The 17,568-nt window shown below is 40.1% G+C and overlaps 1 protein-coding gene across 1 annotated transcript in view; it reads left to right on the top strand.

Moving 5' to 3' along the window:
* Positions 1-774: 774 nt before the first annotated feature.
* The window catches only part of LOC139723806 (uncharacterized), a 31,233-nt gene continuing 14,439 nt past the window's right edge, over positions 775-17,568 (top strand). Inside the window, exons 1-2 of the mRNA XM_071635016.1 lie at positions 775-951; positions 6,549-6,692. Of these exons, the coding sequence (XP_071491117.1) occupies positions 820-951; positions 6,549-6,692 (276 nt within the window). The 5' untranslated portion in view covers positions 775-819. The remainder of the gene's footprint in view (positions 952-6,548; positions 6,693-17,568) is intronic.

Raw genomic sequence — 17,568 nt, 5'->3', positions numbered from 1 at the left:
AGTACGGACCGTCACAATCAATGGTCCAGATGTGGCATGCAACATTAAATTGCAGTTGGCGGTTGAGGGCGCTCTGCCGTGTAAAGACCTAGGAATAATTTTTTTTTTTTTTTTGTCTACCTGGGTATATTTTCGTCTGATTTCAGTTATCAGACACGACTTGTCGTATATAGTGAAATATCAAATCAGCATGATACATGTATATTGATAGATTGATTGCACGATACAAACAAGAAGAGGTGAAAATGTGTAATCAGCTTGCAACTTCTTGATGTTTGGTTTTTACACACACACACCACACAATAAAATGTCTTGTCAGTCATCATTCCGCAGATATTTTTTAGAGAACAAAAACATGATAAAAATCTGTTTTTGTCAAAGAACTACATTTTGAACAAATAACTGCACTATATTGATTTTGTCAATGTAGTCCAATACATACGATGTCCTCCAAAGGAAGACATTTTCAGTCTATAGATACGTTTTACAGAGGAATTCATCGTCTGGATAACCAGAGCTGACTTGCTCTTGTAAAACTTGCCTTCCTCTTAATTTCATAAGTGTTGCCAATTTATTACAGCATTTTTACACGGCCATTTGAAAGAGCCCCAAAAGAAGCACTATCGATGTAAATCCTAAAAGCCCGGATTAAGATATAACAATAAAATGTAACGCTTCAAACCAGCGCATCTCTCAATCATAAGCTGCGTCTTTTAGTATCTTTCTGAGTTTTGATTCCATCTTTCTGTTATTGTTATTACCTGCAGAGTTCATTGACCTTTGCTGGACGTTGAAAGGCCCGTGAGGCGTCAGACGACAATGGACGAGCCGTCTGTGGCCCGCGAGGGCCCGCTGAGACTCCGGGGACGTATCCTCTGCTGCACCCTGTGGAAGAGGAAATACGTCGCAGTGCGCGCCGACACGAGACAGCTAGCAATCTACGACAAACAGGTACGAGTATGGTGTCTTCAAAAACATAAGCACAACAAACAAAAACAAAAGCAATCTGAACTTATCGTATGAATATTCTAGTTGTGTGCATGGCCGGCGGAACCTGGGGGGGGGGGGGGCGGGGGGATTGCTCGCTCCCCTCCCCACTTTTTTTTTTTTTGCACCATAGAAAGGAATACATAAGGTGTCACCACTTTGCCCCCCCCTACCCCCCCCCCCCCCCCCCACCTTTTTCCACCCCGGAAGTGCGTAAGTGGCACTAGAAAGAAATGGATAGAGACATTGAAGTATTTTTGCGCTGAAGACTTTTTTTCTGTCAGCTGAAGAAACCCGAAAGTGCCCCCCCCCCCCCCCCCACACACACACACACTTTTGAAAATGCTCCGTCGGCCCCGGTGTGTACGTATGTACTTGCATAAACAAATTCATATGCTTGCACATAAATGAAAGACAGAGCTGGTGCAAGATATATTCTGCCATCTCAACATTCTATCTTTAGTAGTTACTAGATAAATTTCCTTTCTCTAAAGAGGCTGATTGTGAACACCGGTAGCGAAGATCGCGAGTGTTACAGAAGGACATTAACCAGGGCCCTATTGCATAGAAGCGGGAAAGTGGATCTCTGCCACCTCCCTGTAAAGTGTGGTACCTTTATGATGATAAATCTGAAATCAGTGGTAACTATGGCAACACTATTCCTTAGCCACATAAAGGCAAAAAAAAAATCACTGATAGTTATTCACTGATTGCAGAGTTCCCGAGTTATTGTAAAGTTACCAACGTTTTAGGCGACGTGGCCCAGAGGAGTTCCAAAAGACATGTGACGCGAATTCACACACGTAAAGTCCAGTTTAGCCAGAAATTGGCACATTTTAGTCAATCGAAAAGACAAGCAGGGTAATAATCAGTAGTAGGAAATGATACGAACTACAGCACTCGGCACTCCTGAGGGCGCTGTTTATCGTTGCTGGTCAGGTGAGTGCAGACGGATCATGTCCCTTCCGGATGGCGAGTGGACTGGCCGGACACATGTATAATCACTTCCTTTCTTGTATTTGAGAATTTGTACATTCATTTCTTCATTCAAGTTTTCAATCTACTTGTAAAATGTGGAATATGAAACAGTAAAAACAAACGAGAACCGATAGCATATTTTGGTGGCATGCGTAGTCATACTACTGTTAACTATTTGGGAATGGGAAGTTTACATACCTTATCAAGGGCGGTGAGTTAGCTCAGTCGATAGCGCGTCTGCCTCACGATCCAAAGGACCCGAGTTCGATTCCCGAGTCCCACTGAGCAATGATGTGTGTAATCATACAGTCCCCTCTAGTAAGAGGCAAAACACTCTGCCCCTCGGATAAGACATAAAATGGAGGTCCCGTATATGAGAGAGTCACAATTCATTAACGTAAATTAAGATCCTGCTTTATTCATTCATTACAAAGAGCAGGGTGTTTAACCCGGCGAAGTGGTCCCGCCTAACATACCCCATGAAAGACCAGCCATTGCAGCTGAATAGATGGAAATCGGAGCCATCAACAAAGACCAAATTAGACAGGGTACTAATTCTCTCCATACTACTATATGGAGCAGAGACATGGACGCTCAGGAAAGAAAACGAAAACCGCCTAATAGCTTTTGAAATGACATGTCTGCGGAAAATAAGAGGTGTAACAACGAATGGACAGAACAAGGAACACCACAATAAGGAATCAATCATATATAACAAGAGCGGTATTAAATGCAATCTCCCAAAAGACGATTACGATATGGACATCTAAAACCTATGTTGGTAACACGTCTTCCTAAATTAGCAATGGAGGGAAGAATCTCTGGTAAGAGACCAAAAGAAAGACCACCCAAGAGATGGACAAAATGTGTAAAAACAGATTGTAGGAGCAAAAAACAGTATGTTTACTCGTAGAAGCCAGCCATCTCGTCAGCAACCGCCAAGAATGCCGCGGGACATCATGAAGCGGATGCCACCACTCAACCCTTTGTTGGTGAGGAGTTAAAGGCATAGGTCAAGGTAGGTCAAGATGGAAATGAAACAAACAAAATCATTCTATGGTCATCAAATTTTGTGAATGACCATGTCTTGAGGCAGCCATCACCAGAATGGAATGTGGTGGTCAGGTGTTTTCGGCCATCTAAAACAACGAAGGATCTGTGAAGTGTGGTCAGTTGGGACTTGCCCACTTTCCAATAAAAGACCATTGGGTTGGTTTTCAGACTTTAAGAAGGGAATTGGAAAATGACATCGGGGATCTATCTTGTATCTTTTAACATTATCAGCAGAGTCGGAGTGAATTTAATGATATTGCTCGTATAAGGGCCACCAAGTACATTTTCTTAAAAAGTTGTTGCCCGACATGTGGCCTCGCTATTAACGTCGAGTCTTGTTGTAGGTGTAGTTCAAGATCACAAGAAGGGCAAAACCCCAAATATACATCATGAAGGGAAAGACAGAATAGATAATAAAGCAAGAACTCTAGTTACAGCCCGTCAACCATCGTTATAGCGCCATCTCCCTGCTTCTTTGAGACAGGCTGACAATTATGGATGGATTTTTTTTTTTTTTTTTTTTTTGGTCAAGTGGCCACTATGAATATAAATTAGAAACAAATGTCGCTATGTTTTAAAGTATTTTATACTCACAACCTCACAAGTGAAATTTACCCACAATTCCTCTTCGGAAGCATATACCCAAAATAAACTCATCAATACATAGCTACCCTATCCGTCAACAATTATAACTGACATTGAATGAGACATGTAGAAATCTGAAGCTTTCGTACACAACCGATATTAAATCTCAATTCGGTACATGGTTGGATATCAGTTGTTGGATTTTCAAGTTGATGCAAAATCTTACTTCCAAAACGATAGTACTTGAAAATGTGACTTCTTCACAAGAAAAGTTAAAATACAGGCCTATCTTTATAATTATATATTTGTACGTGTATTTTAAATATATTAAGATATACATGCGTGTGTGTGTCTGTTTGTATGTAGGTGAAAGTCAAAGCACGTGTATATAATATTATATATGTTATGTGTGTCATTTTGTCAGGCGAAATTACATTGTAAGCTATACAGGTCAGTTTACGCATGCCCACATCTATTACACCATATCAATATACGAGCAACAGCGTCTCCACATAGGAAAGATTATGTCAAAATATTAATATATGAATGTAACGCCTTTTCCATTGCTTATACTGCATGCATGTAAACCCATGATTTGTAGTCATGGTAAATAGTGTATTTGACATTTTGCGATATTTCAACGATATCTCTGCTTTCTGCGACTTTCTCTCAGTAAGTTTGTTAATAGGCACAGAAAGCAAAAAATACCAAATCAATACGAATATCACGGAAGCGTTTTCAAGTACGGACCTGAACGGATGTTGTTCACTACGCCACTACCTTACTGGAATGAAAAAAAAAAAAAAAAAAAAAAAAAATATATATATATATATATATATATATATATATATATATATATTGAAAACAGACCAGACATTGGGTTTATTGGATAAAATAAGATTTCGTTGGAGACATCAGTTTTTAAAGCGCAAAACATCCTTTTCCTCAGTGTGTATTTCTTCTTCTTTTTCATTAAAGGAAAAATCCTGTCCAAATATAAGTTAGCATGATAAGAAAGAGTAAAATATTACGAGTTCAACGGTAAACTTTTGATCAAAATCGGGTCAAAAATAAGGAAGTTATAACATTTTGAAGTTTCGCTAATTTTTGGACGGTCAATATGATTATGCAAATAGCAAAGTGAGCATGTCATACCCTCAAAACTTGACATGTAGTTTGTACATACAATTTTTTAATTTTCCAATTTTTCATTCAAACGCAATTATGCCCCACCAAGCAGGCTCCAATCCTGGTATATCCAACTGATCACTATTCTGAAGTTATTCATTCAGGAGTAACATCATGTTTCAGACTTCAATGACAGAAACATTGAATTTTCGTTTTTGTTTTTTGTTTTTTGTACAGGGTCAATGGAAAATTGTGAGGTTATGACATGGTTAGCTTACTCATTTGCATATTCATATCCACTGTACAAGAACTGTTTTGCAGAAATTAGGAAAATTTCAAAATGTCATAACTTCCTTATTTTTCATCCGATTTCAGTCAAATTTTTACCGTTGAACTCGTAAGATTTTACTCTTTTTTATCTCACATTTGGACTGGATTTCCCCTTTAACAAGATATTCATTTCAGAGTGTATGATACTTCCTTCTGTCTTTTTAAGTATTCAGTCTCACTAAGTATTAAGTGGTTTAATCAAACTTGTTAATAGCATTAAGAGATAGGATACCTTAAAAACCTGCATTCATTGCCGATTTTTCTTTTATTTTTATGTTGCATTATTTAACTGGAGTCAACTCAACTAAAACCATTTATTCTTTATCAGAGTATACTGTTGTATTTTGGGGTGATTTTTTTTTTTTTTTGCTTCTTTTTTTGGAGGGTATTTTTGTGGTGTACGTTTTAGTCAAACAAACTAAAACTGAAACTGAAACTTCAAACTGAAACAAAGGAATTTCGAAAAGATGATCATTCAATATAGTACTGTAGCGGACATAACGTGGTGATGAACTCGTTTCCTAGAGATTCTAAAATCCCCAGAAACTCTATACAGAATTCACCGGGTTACCGTATACTCAATTGGTCAATATACACTGGAACGGGGTCAACAAACTATAACTGATCCCTCAAAGAGATGTATTTGAATCGGTGACACGACTTTTTTTTTTTTTTTTTTTTTTAGGGGGGGGGGGGGGGGGGGGTGTCCTGCGACAATTGCTCCGGTCTTATTTTCTCCAAGGACTTAGGGTTAGGGTTCGGGTGGTGATAGGGTTTTAGATTTGGTTTGATGTGAGGATTAGGATTAGGGTTAGGGTTAAGTCTGTGGGTACAATCTATGTAGATAGTTCATGGGAGTAATAGTCGTAGGAGCAAATGCTATGGAACCATTTGAATCTTGCTAACCTATTAAATTACAAATGAAGACTACAATGCCCGTGAAAACTAAGGGTGAGTGAGGGTTACCAGTGATCCTTGCCCCCCCCCCCTCCCCTTCTCCCCCTCTCCCCCTCTCCCCCTCCCACTCGACAAAACGTTCTGTGCCCCTGGGCTGAGATTGCTTTCATTTCTAATTGTTATACATCCTACGAAAAAAAAATACAGCTATGCAGAATGGATGCATATACAATACATTCTGCTTTGCCACTGACACTGTCCTCAAGGATGGAAAAATAAGAAGCAAACAAACACAGCACAGGGGGCGCTGCTCTCGGTCTGATTTAGTGCATGCATATTCATGAGTATGTTAATAAACTGATCTTTCTTCCTCGTGTCTTTTTGTTTTCCTGCTTCCTCCTCCTCGTCCCCATCCCACCTCGGGCGGGCGGGCTCGCTGTCACTTCATCGCGTGGATGCCTGCCTCATCGTCTGCCCGTGTACCGCTGCCCATTCGTTTACGTGTGCTGGCTGGGTGGCTGACGAACACGTCCCATTTTCACGCGAATGCGACAAAAACAACAACTACCCCCAACCCGGGATAAAAGCAGTCGTCTGCGAGCACGGCGAGAAAACGAGGGGAGTGTCTGATCATTCAGCTACGACAGGTCGTCGAATGCAAAGCTGTCGAGACGAGCAAGAAACGGCGCTCGTTCTACCTCCAAAAGAGCGCCAATGCTGGGGCAGGCCGAAAGGTAAGTGCTCAATATCACGGCTCTGATTTGGGGTGTGTTTATCTCAATCTTTGCATTTCCAGTGATTTTACAAATCGCGTGAATTGCTGCAAACGTAGACAGATGGGTTCCTCCAGTGGCACCTTTGTATGTGAGTGTATAGGTTTGGTAAAACGAAACGAGAGAGTAACCAGATATTTGACGCCCGTCTCCTTTTAAGGAATGATTAAACTCTCAGTGTTTGCATTTTAATTACTGAAGACATCGTTATCCACAGAAGACAGCTCGTGGGATGTGTGTATCGTTCGCGCGTGCGTGCGGTGTATTATTAGTATCCGTTTGTTAGCCGTTCTTTAGGTCGGCGCACAACACAAAGCTCTGATTGCGTGCCCGTATGCTAGCACATATATGTCATGCACAAAATAGAATTATGAATGTCCGAATTCTGTCCTCTGTAAGCATGTTACTCGAAACGTTTTGTCTTATCCTGTGTGCGCTCGTTCTTATCCTATGTGCGTTCGTGTATGACTATGAGTGTGATTATATCTGGCGTGCATGTGTGTGTACGTATGTGTGTGAGTATGTATGTTTTATGGGTGAGTGTGTACAGGCCCTATAACATACGTATGAAAGCATAAATATATCAATGTCATCGCTTTGCCTTTGAATTAGATTTTTTTTACTTCCTTATTAAAGAAAGGACTTTATTTCTGCGCTTTCTGTAAATGATATTTGATATGTTTCGGCAAAATATTGACATAAACTTCATTAACAGCAGGCAGAGACAAATGTAACGAAGTACAGAAATAACAAACGATAACTGGAAACAAATTCAAATACATAAATAAACCTGAGTTGATCGTTCAATATGGAAGAACAGATATCGGTATTTATGATAGCCAGAAGGTGCAGATGACCGCCATAATAACATTGCTTGAAGAAATTCCCAACCTTGATAATGACTAAAAGAGGGATGTATGAATCATAAATCCTGCTTGAGGTCCCGTGCAGAAAATATGATAAAGTGCAAGTGGTGCTTGTGCGTGCACGTGTTAGTGAGGATGCACTCGAGCATACTACATTGTATGACCAGCATTAGTCATAATAAAATTAATCAATCAAATTACATTGCGACAAAATATGCTTCTTAGAGACTGATTTAAATGACAATTCAGAAGAATACAAGATTTTGCATTCGCAGGAATTAGGGTATTCCAGATATCCCGACCGTTACGAAGTCGAATTGATTTCTGAGCTAATGGGAGCTTTGGCTTGCTTGGATGAAAATCTTGAGAACGATAGCTTGGGTATGGATAAATAATGTTTATTAGTAATCAAGACCATTTGAAAAAGGGGAGCAAATTATGGACGTGTTTATACATGAATATATCGTTTGTTATAGCAAGTGAATGTCATGAATGAATTGACATAACGAAGGATCATACAGTCTGAGCAAAGAAGAAGAAGAAGAAGAGGAGGAGGAAGAAAAAGAAAAAGAAAGAAGAAGAAGAAGAAGATTGAGGGCAATTTCGAAGGACTTTTTTTTTTCCTGAAGGAGAGATTCGAGTCTTCAGAGAGCAGCCGTGTGTGCCCCGCCCCTTCATCCTCATTGTCAAGTCCTTATGGGGACTTAAAGCCATGGGTCCTGTGGATGATTTCTAGTTAGCAGCCATTAGTCAGTATCCATTGCTTCTATGGCGGCAGTGTAAAACAAAACAAAACTAAATTCTAGCTATTAAATGCTTATTTCGGTCTATAACACGTTCTCCCAGACATGATTATTATCCCCTTCGGCACGGCTCAGAAAACATGCAACAACAATAGAAACTGATTCTATGCTCGCAAGTCCCCCTATACTCAAACGAGACCCTGACTGGTTTTATGTACATTGCACTTTCTCTATGGAGAGATCGAATTGCTTGTATCATATTACTCAATGTCCTGAATCTAATGCTGTTAACCTCAGCCCCTTTTTAAGTAGTTGCATATTTTCATAATGAAGTCGTTGATTTTACATTAACCTTGCATGTTGGGTTTCTCTCATCTTTCCAAGACCCTAGATACGGTATTATTTCCACGAATTAATTATGTTTTCACCTTAAATGCTCAATTATGGCAGAAGTTCAGTTAGTAATGTTGCATGCATTGGCAACTGAATGTGATATCAGCGTTGTAAATTGTAATTATACACCAATCCATATAATGCCTATATATGACACTATGCAATAATACTGGAGCCGGGAAATTTATGTTTTGATTTCATACAATATATCAGACAGCCAATTCTTATCACTATCACTCAAAGAAAAACTGTGTCTTGCATGGATTTTTCCGTGTTCGATTGGTGTATGATGTCAAAATGGTGGCAGATGCGTCAAGCACTAAATATATCGTGTGCATAAAAGACCAACTAGACAATAAGTCCTTGATTTCATTGTTGAAAGTTCCCCTTCGGATGATTATCGCAAACACATGTCAGTTCATCCAATATGGAAAGCTACTCTTAAGAGTGACCTAGTATAAAAGTATAATAATTGAATTTATATTATGATTATGATATTACAATTATAATTTATATGATGATGATAATAATTATTATGATTTAAATCAAACAACTTGAATTTGAATCATGATAAGACATATACACCATGATATCTGACCCGCGACATGGACAGTACCAGCCTGTCAGGACATAGTTACCTGAAGGTGGCTGGGGAAGGACAATTATTTACCAGGACAAAGTAGTCCGCCCATCAGGGATATCTGCCCACCATGAGAGACAGTTCCAGGACATCTGACCCGAGTGACAAGGGCTACTATATACTCCCAGACAATTAGGCCTACTGCAAGGCGGTTGATCCGTAAAGAAACAGCTTTGTCTTGGACTATTGGCCTCAGGAGCAATAGGCCTACTATTATCATGGAATAATACACGTCTGTATATTGGTCAGATTCTGACCGACCCACTGAAGGCAGCTGCTCATCGGGACAATTATTATGGGATAGATTGCTCCCCAACAGACTCCTGCTGGATTGTCCACTCGTAACTGCAGGAAAAATACCCCCCCCCCCCCCCCATGAGGACAGTTATCACCAAAAAAAAAAATGCTTGCCCTCCAAATACATCCACTCCCAAGGACATGAATGTGCACCTAAGGAAGTTAATGCCCATTCTAGGGAATCTTGTGCTGTCCATTTAACAACAATCGGAAGTACTTATAGCACAGTGATCGTCGGTATGTATTTGTCTCATTGTGGACAGCCTACCCACTTACCATGACAACCCCTGTACCTGACTCATTATGGTCAGTTATTCACCTGGACAGTGATCCCTGATATCTCACTCATTGTGAACAGATACAACGACAATAATGCCAAGTCTAAAATTAATACTCAGCATGTCACTGACAATCAATTCTCTGACAAATATCCTTACAAGATTTGTGGATAATTGTCCTGGACTTATTCTTTCAGGAAGATACCTTTCGGTATCAGGTAGATAGTTGGTTTTGAAAGGCATGGAGTTAGTAACGGGGGTATTCCTCGTTCTATCCATCTTCTATTAGTACACACTTACTACATGTTTATCTTCCGTGTGTAGTGGCGATGTCTCTGACTGCTAAACCTACACCACAGTACAATATAGGGAAGATCAGATCACGAACGTATACAGTAACGATAGAGTGACATCGCACGTTTGAAGTGTTTAACCACATCTGCTGTGGTGACCTGTTCAAGGAAGTCAAAATCGATACAATTTGTAGCGCCTGATGTTGACGATGAGTTTTTAAATCTGTATAAAAATGACGTGAGTTTGTAATTGTTTTTGTGACGCCAGTATATTGTGGTTTTCTTCTTTTTTTATCCATGTTGTTCACTCCTTGCCACATTACTGAATGTTTTCTTGCCAACCAGGAACTTCCTTGGCTAAATTCTGGAGAAACAGATATTTACACATAGGTGCAGAGGGTGAAGTGGTAAGAGCTACTTAGAATACAATTCGGCAGCACAACCCCATACAAAAAAGAAAAAAAAAGGAAAAATTACTATAAAACCACAGCAAGCCATTGAACTCGATATTGTTCAGTGCCGCTGTCGACATAATGATAGTAGCAAATGGGAGAACGAGAAATATTATTTCAACTCGCCTTTTTGTTAGTGAAAAGATTCATTTCGTCGAATGAAAATGACAGCTGCTAATAAGCAACAGCAAGTGATCGTACTTTGAAGTTCGACTATAGTTAGAAAGACCCCGGTAGATATTCCAGTGACTTAACATTATCGATCGAAATTAGGTAGCTTTTTCATTTTGTGGCAAATATTTAACGCAATTATTCTTTGTTCTAATGCATATAAATCATAAGGCGAATTTGTATCCTTCAGGCAAAACGAAAAGAGTATATTCACTTTACCCAATGTTTCATATCCGCACGTCGCATGAGGACACGGGGTATGATTATCCAGCTTTCTCGATGAAGGCTATATATTGACGAGGTGAAAAGGAAATATATATACCTACTCATCCATGTTCAGCAGCTAATTTCATTATGAATTTTATAGTACAAACTTCCTGTAATTACTATTTGTATATTGAGAATAGACAGATTTCCTGCGTCACCTTTGTTCCTTATTCCTATGACCACTGACGGGGATGAAGAAATTAGAATGTAATTATCCCGAGTATTCCTCACTATTTCTCAATATCAACGTCACGTGTTGATCGCTTCAGTTTTGGCTTTTTTTTTTTTTTTACTTCTTGAGGAACGAGCACAGTGACGAATGAGAGACAACATTTTCAAGTAATAAGAGAGACTGAATACTGTAAGAACAGTCCATTTAAAAGGATAGTTCTGGGTGTTATTATTGATTTAAAAAGAAAAAAAGACATGACGTGGTAGCAACAGGGATATGGAAATTCCCCTCCCTGGTAGAAAAATGCGTATCACCATGGTTATTCGAGAGTATGAGAAGAAAGAAAAATATGTGCGTGATCGCCATCATAACAAACAGAGCTGGACTTGGATGGCGGCCCGAACAAAGATAAACATGAAATGAGTATTCGTGTAGATATACAGCTACAAAACTTTGGCATAAGCATATTGAACACATTGAAAGGTTACCGGAACACTATGTGCCAGGATATTTCTTACGTACATGTATAGGCGAGCTTAGGGAGGTTAGTGTGTGATTGTGTGATTGAGTGTGTCAGTGGTTTGTCATTGCGTGTACATAAATTTCTTAGTTAATGTTTAATAAATGCGTGTGTGAGAGTGTGTGTGTGTGTGTGTCAATAGTGCAAGATAGGGCAAGTGTAATTGAAGCTGTACATTCTTCTATACAAGTCTTGGACCAATGAAGAGGCATGATAGATACATGACATGTGTCATTAACGCGATAAGAATCGAAACTAAAAGCAAACACACAAGGCGCAGCGTTTTTTTGTCTCGACATGAGAGATATCCTCTTCCTATTTTGAATGTTGATATAACGACCAAGCAGTTTTGCGTTATATATAATCACTTCTCACTTATAATGCATGTACTGAGCCCAAAATGGCTTGTCATCCAAGCCACACATCGGCTTGACCCCCCTCCCCCCAACAAAATAACAACCGAAATGACAACAAACAAACAGACAAGGAGCAGACGAAAAACGAAAGATGACACTCATTAGCATAATTATTGTATCGTATATCGTCTGTTTGTAATCCCGAGCAGTTATTTTTTAAAGTCAAAACACTGCAGAAATAGACGACTTAAACGCATGATTTACAATTTGCAGATGAAACAAAAACCCAGCGTTAGTGCTTCAAAATAGTTCTAAAATGTGAGTTAGGGATTGAAACAACCAATGTAAGAATTTGAATCCGTATAATTAAGTATTGTTAAAAACACAAAATGTGAACAACAGTTATGATAAGAATGCTTCCAGACCAAACCGTCTACAGTTATGGTTTATTGAGAAAAATATTGATATCTCCTTGTATTTTAGGCTTTATTGCAAAAATTTCATATGGTAGGATGTTTTGTGATACAACAGACCTACTAACACATATCCATCAAGTGTGATGTTTTTTGCATTTTTTAAATCATTACTCCCAAAGGTAAACTGGACCTTTAAGTAGGCCTAAACGTACTTATCGTGAAGAGACCAAGTGAGTGACCGCAGTGACGATAATTATATCGAGAATCATAATTAAAAATTCGCGACCGTAATCCATACAGCAGACGATCGAAAGTCGGCTGTTTGCTTGATCGATTCAGCATAAATGCAAAGAAACGAATCCCTGTGATTGTCACATGATTTACTTTGTGAATGTCACATGATTTACTTTGTGATTATCACGTGACTGTCACCTCCAACAAGAAAATGGGTGAAACTTAATTGTGAAGTTTTTTCGACCTGCATACTGCCAATTATTAGCTACCGATTCGAAAGTTTATATCATATTACTCTACGGCTCGAACCGGGTAGATACGGTTTTAATTCCTTATGGACCCGGTTCGAAATCCGGCCGTGTGTGACTGTAGCATAAATTACCTTCCATTCCGGGACTAATCCGGCTCATTTTCACCCGGATCAAATCCGTTTTGTGACCCGGCCGTGTGTGACTGTAGCATTAGGTTGATCGACAGCGTATGATTTCTGATCTTAAAGGGATCGTACAGTTTTGGTTGAGACCCACACTTTGTTACGATCGCTTTGTTTTACTTTGTTTTTTGGATGTTTCAGTCATTCCAAACCCGATTTTCATCAAATAAACTTTGAATTTCTCTTAAAATGGTATGCTCTGTATTATAAGTGTTTTCTTGGTATCTCGCAAAAAGTTAAAAGCCCAATTCTCATCTCCACCAATACTGTACATCCCTTTAACGACCCCTTGTCCTTTTATCATTGTTATCATTATTTATGCGATTTCTTTATATACAAGACACTTTTCATGCCAGGTTGCTGTGGCCAGCATGCAACTTGTTATTCTGTTTCACCATCGTTACAAGACTCGCACATGAGTGACAGTACTTCAGGCATGATAACCGGAAGCTTGTTTTCATTTTGATATCATCTGCTTCGCTCTTATGTGAGGATCCTTGAAATCAAGACATTAATCCGACCATGCCGCGGGATACATTGCAAAACGCCTGGCTATCGTATTCCCAGTCAAGTGGTTTTGTTTAACCTCTACAACTTCAAAAGACCGGCATTTTCTGGCAGGAATTTCCTTGTTTTCTTGTCTTAGATCAGATTCCGTGGTTGTGCCGCAGCAGCAACAAACGTCATTGTTTTTCCACGTCGTTGACCAATGTGCTACGTTGCCATTTTGGGTATAGTCACCTGTCACTGGCCCATTTTCTCAATAATTTCATTTTACTAATTAGCTTAACCACTTTCCACGCCAGACAGATTAAGCGCAAACGGGCTAACATAACGAAGGTACAAATGCATTGCCGCAAATTGTTTGCATAATGTGTTGCTTGAATGTATATACACCTCTGAGACAGAGGGCAAAAAGTATAGCGACGCATATTCGTGTTCCCTTGGGTTTTAGTCTCGATTTCTATGCCAATCCCCACCCCCCCCCCCCCCCCCCAACACACATTAGAATACATTATCCTTTCTACATTTTACTCATTGTCACTCACACGTATATATCAACGGCCGGCGCCACGTTTTTTATTATTTTTTTTTTATTTTTTTTTTATTTTTTTTTTTTGGGGGGGGGTTGATTTTTTGTTTTTTTGGTTTGATCTTTTTTTAAGGGGGGCAGTTTGCCACTTCCGGGTTTCATCAGCTAACAAACAAAACAAAAAAGAGAGAGAGCGAAAAGGCCTTCAGCGTAACTTTCTGATTTCACTTCCGGGGTAAAAAAGTGGGGGGGGGGGGGGCAAGGTGAATACGCCCTATGTATTCCTATGTATTGTGCAAATAAGGTGGGAGGGGGCAGAGCGCGGGTCTTGATATCTGCTGAGTGTAATCAAGGAGGTACTAAAGGTTCGCCTGGATACCTCACGGTATATAATAATGATTCATCCTGGCTGAATGTTTACCTATCGGCAGTGATCGGAGTTCTTTCTTATGGCAAGGCCTGATTTTTGTAACACTGTCACTTAATAGCTGCAGGACATCATACCCTATGCTCACTGCTTGGTCCAAGGAACTGAATATCAATTTCATTTCGGTTGGTGGTCTGAAATCCAACGCATTCTGGGAGAGCCCCTTGACTCCGGTCACGGGTTTCATATATTTTACGATATGCACGCGATTCAGAATTCGAAAGGAAGCGCCAACTTCCCCCTGACAAGGAAGTCGGAAAAACGCGGCAAACATGACCCAAACAAGAAAAGTCCCTGAATTTGGCAGCAAGTTATCGTCAAAAGTCCAGCTGTTTATAAATGAAGGCGTGTGATTATGCTTTCGCTTCTTAATAACAATCTCTCCTTGGTAACGAGCCAATAAGTTAGCTCCAATAAACTGCTATACAGCACAACTGCGACTCTATCGGACTACTAAGGAAGTGTGACGTATCTCCTTTAGCGTGTACATGTATTAATGTCTGAACCGTGCGTTCTGTAGGCCTATTTATTGCATTATGATGAATTGATGTCCCAAGTTTAGTCGTTATCCATTAACTCTCGCCCCTGCTCAGTTTCGTGTAACAGACGAGTATTCTATGAGTATAGAAGAACGTTTCGTTTATCTCATCTACTACTTCCAAGCCGCATGGATCGGCGACCTTCGCAGATTTTGCGAGTCGTATGCAAGTCACACGTCCTTTGGGGTGTTTTTAGTCATTGATATGTACAATGCCTTATACGACCGCCAACGCTTCGTTTCAAATCACTTCAAAGAGAGCGAGATCTATGGGGGATGAAGCTCATCCCTACATCATGGCGTGAAAATGACTCTTTTTTTTTCATTCACCAGAACACTATCACGTGATACTTTGTTTGTTTATTCATTTCACATACTCACGAGGTATAGTAATATGAAACGGTTCACACAGAGTCATCGGATAGACACCGCGACAGTCGTCATTAACATAGCGTCATTACCTATACGTTCGAAGAATGAAGATGAATGTCACATTTCTCTCATACAGACAAATCATGATCAAATCTCGGCTCTCTCGCTTGCTTTCACTGCCAGCTGTATGCTCTTTATTATCATATACACCGTGTGTGATTGATCATTATTGGTGTGCCTGTTTGTATGTCTGTGTGTATTGAAGTAAACCAGTGTGCCTGTACATGTCGAGACCCTGAAATAAATATGCATATTCTATGTGTGAGTATGTGTATGTGTCGGAGGGAGTGTGGAAGTGTGTGTGTGTTTGTGCTTTTGTGTGCGTATTCGTCGATCTCTATCCGAAACTTTGACATGAAAGAGATAAATCTTGTTGAACTTGCTGTCATAGACCGATATACCAAACAGACGTGGGTGTGGTTGAGCTCTCGCTTTGGATCCTGTAATCTATATGATAATGAACAGGTGCCTTTTAAAGGGCCGCGACAAAATAGTTTGGCTTAAGCTTTCATCAACGAGGCTCCATGCTCCTGGTCGACGTCCGAGACGTCTTCACACAAGGTGACAACTTATTCACAAGGATGTCGTAGCGACGTTTCCGGCAAGCGCGGGGACTTCTCCGAGACGTCCTCTCAGTTGCGGAGACGTCTCTTTGACGTTAGTGCGCCATGGGTCTCCACAAGGTTGCGGAGACATCTTGGAGACGTCGCGGACAAAATTAGTCTCCGCGTCACGCGGCCGCAGCTGATGGAAACGTCGCGGAGACGTCTCCGAGACCAGCTGGAGACTGGAAAAAGTTTCGAAAGATTCGAACACAATTGATTCTAGTCTCCAGGATGCGTCGTGGAGACGTCGCGAGACGTCGCCCCCTAGTCCCCAGGCCAATGAGATCGTTGCACGCGTGCCGTAAAAAACTGCCACATTATATCATCATAATTATCTACTCATAGTAAAAGAGGAACTACGCCAGCGTTAAACCCTCACTACTTCAGATAACACTTTACCGTCAGACGTCAATACAAGGTTTCCGAGTGGTCCGGAAATTAGCTCTCCTTGAAGCTCGAGGGTTATGACTTCTAAAAGACACATGAAAACATTTCTTGTATTATCTCGTCGGCAGGAAAGGAGTAGGCTGCAGGCAAGGCCTGCTGTGGTCTGTGTCCCCAACTCTATAGCCTCACCAGTGAGGTGAGACACCTCTCTGGCCTCATGGACGATCCTTGCGCATTTCTGTCGATGAAAAGAGAATTTACTTCGACATAACGTTTACTTTAATAAGCAGTGCATTTCAACAACAACAGCAGAGAGAGAGAGAGAGGGAGATCAGTCACAACCTCTAGATTAATTTGTTCTTGGTCACTAAAGCCAAGGGGTGGTAAAGTGTTGGTTGAGATGGGGCTTCAGGTGTCCAACTTCTTTAATAATAAAAGATGGGACCCACATTTTATTAGGACCACTTTGTTTACTTTGTTTTGTTTTTTTTATATCTCAACAGTTTCAAAAGCGATTTTCATCACATAAACTTTGAATACCTCTGTAATTGCATGATCTTTGACATTAATTTTCATAAGTGGTTTCTAATTATCTCACAAAATGTTAAGAGATGAATTCCCACCTCAACTAATAACTATACCATCCCTTTAATTGCTAGTATCTGTCTGCGATATTCGGAGCATCACTCAATCCGACAGAGATCCGACAGAATAACATTTAGGCCTATATAAGAAGCATCAATATTAATATGACTGTCTCCATCGTTTTGTACAATGGTCTCTGGCCTTCTTTGTATTAGAACAGTATATGACATCGATATTTCTCGCTGGACTAGAACAAAGCGAGAGAAGACCCGTCAAGTTTATTATCACACATGTCAATC

Source organism: Diadema antillarum, unplaced genomic scaffold (genome assembly GCF_040938485.1).
Source record: "Diadema antillarum isolate AM-2024a unplaced genomic scaffold, OU_Dant_1.0 scf00000015, whole genome shotgun sequence".
Classification (NCBI taxonomy): Eukaryota; Metazoa; Echinodermata; class Echinoidea; order Diadematoida; family Diadematidae; genus Diadema; species Diadema antillarum.
Note: the sequence above shows the minus strand (reverse complement) of the source record. Positions and strands in the feature narration are given on the sequence as shown.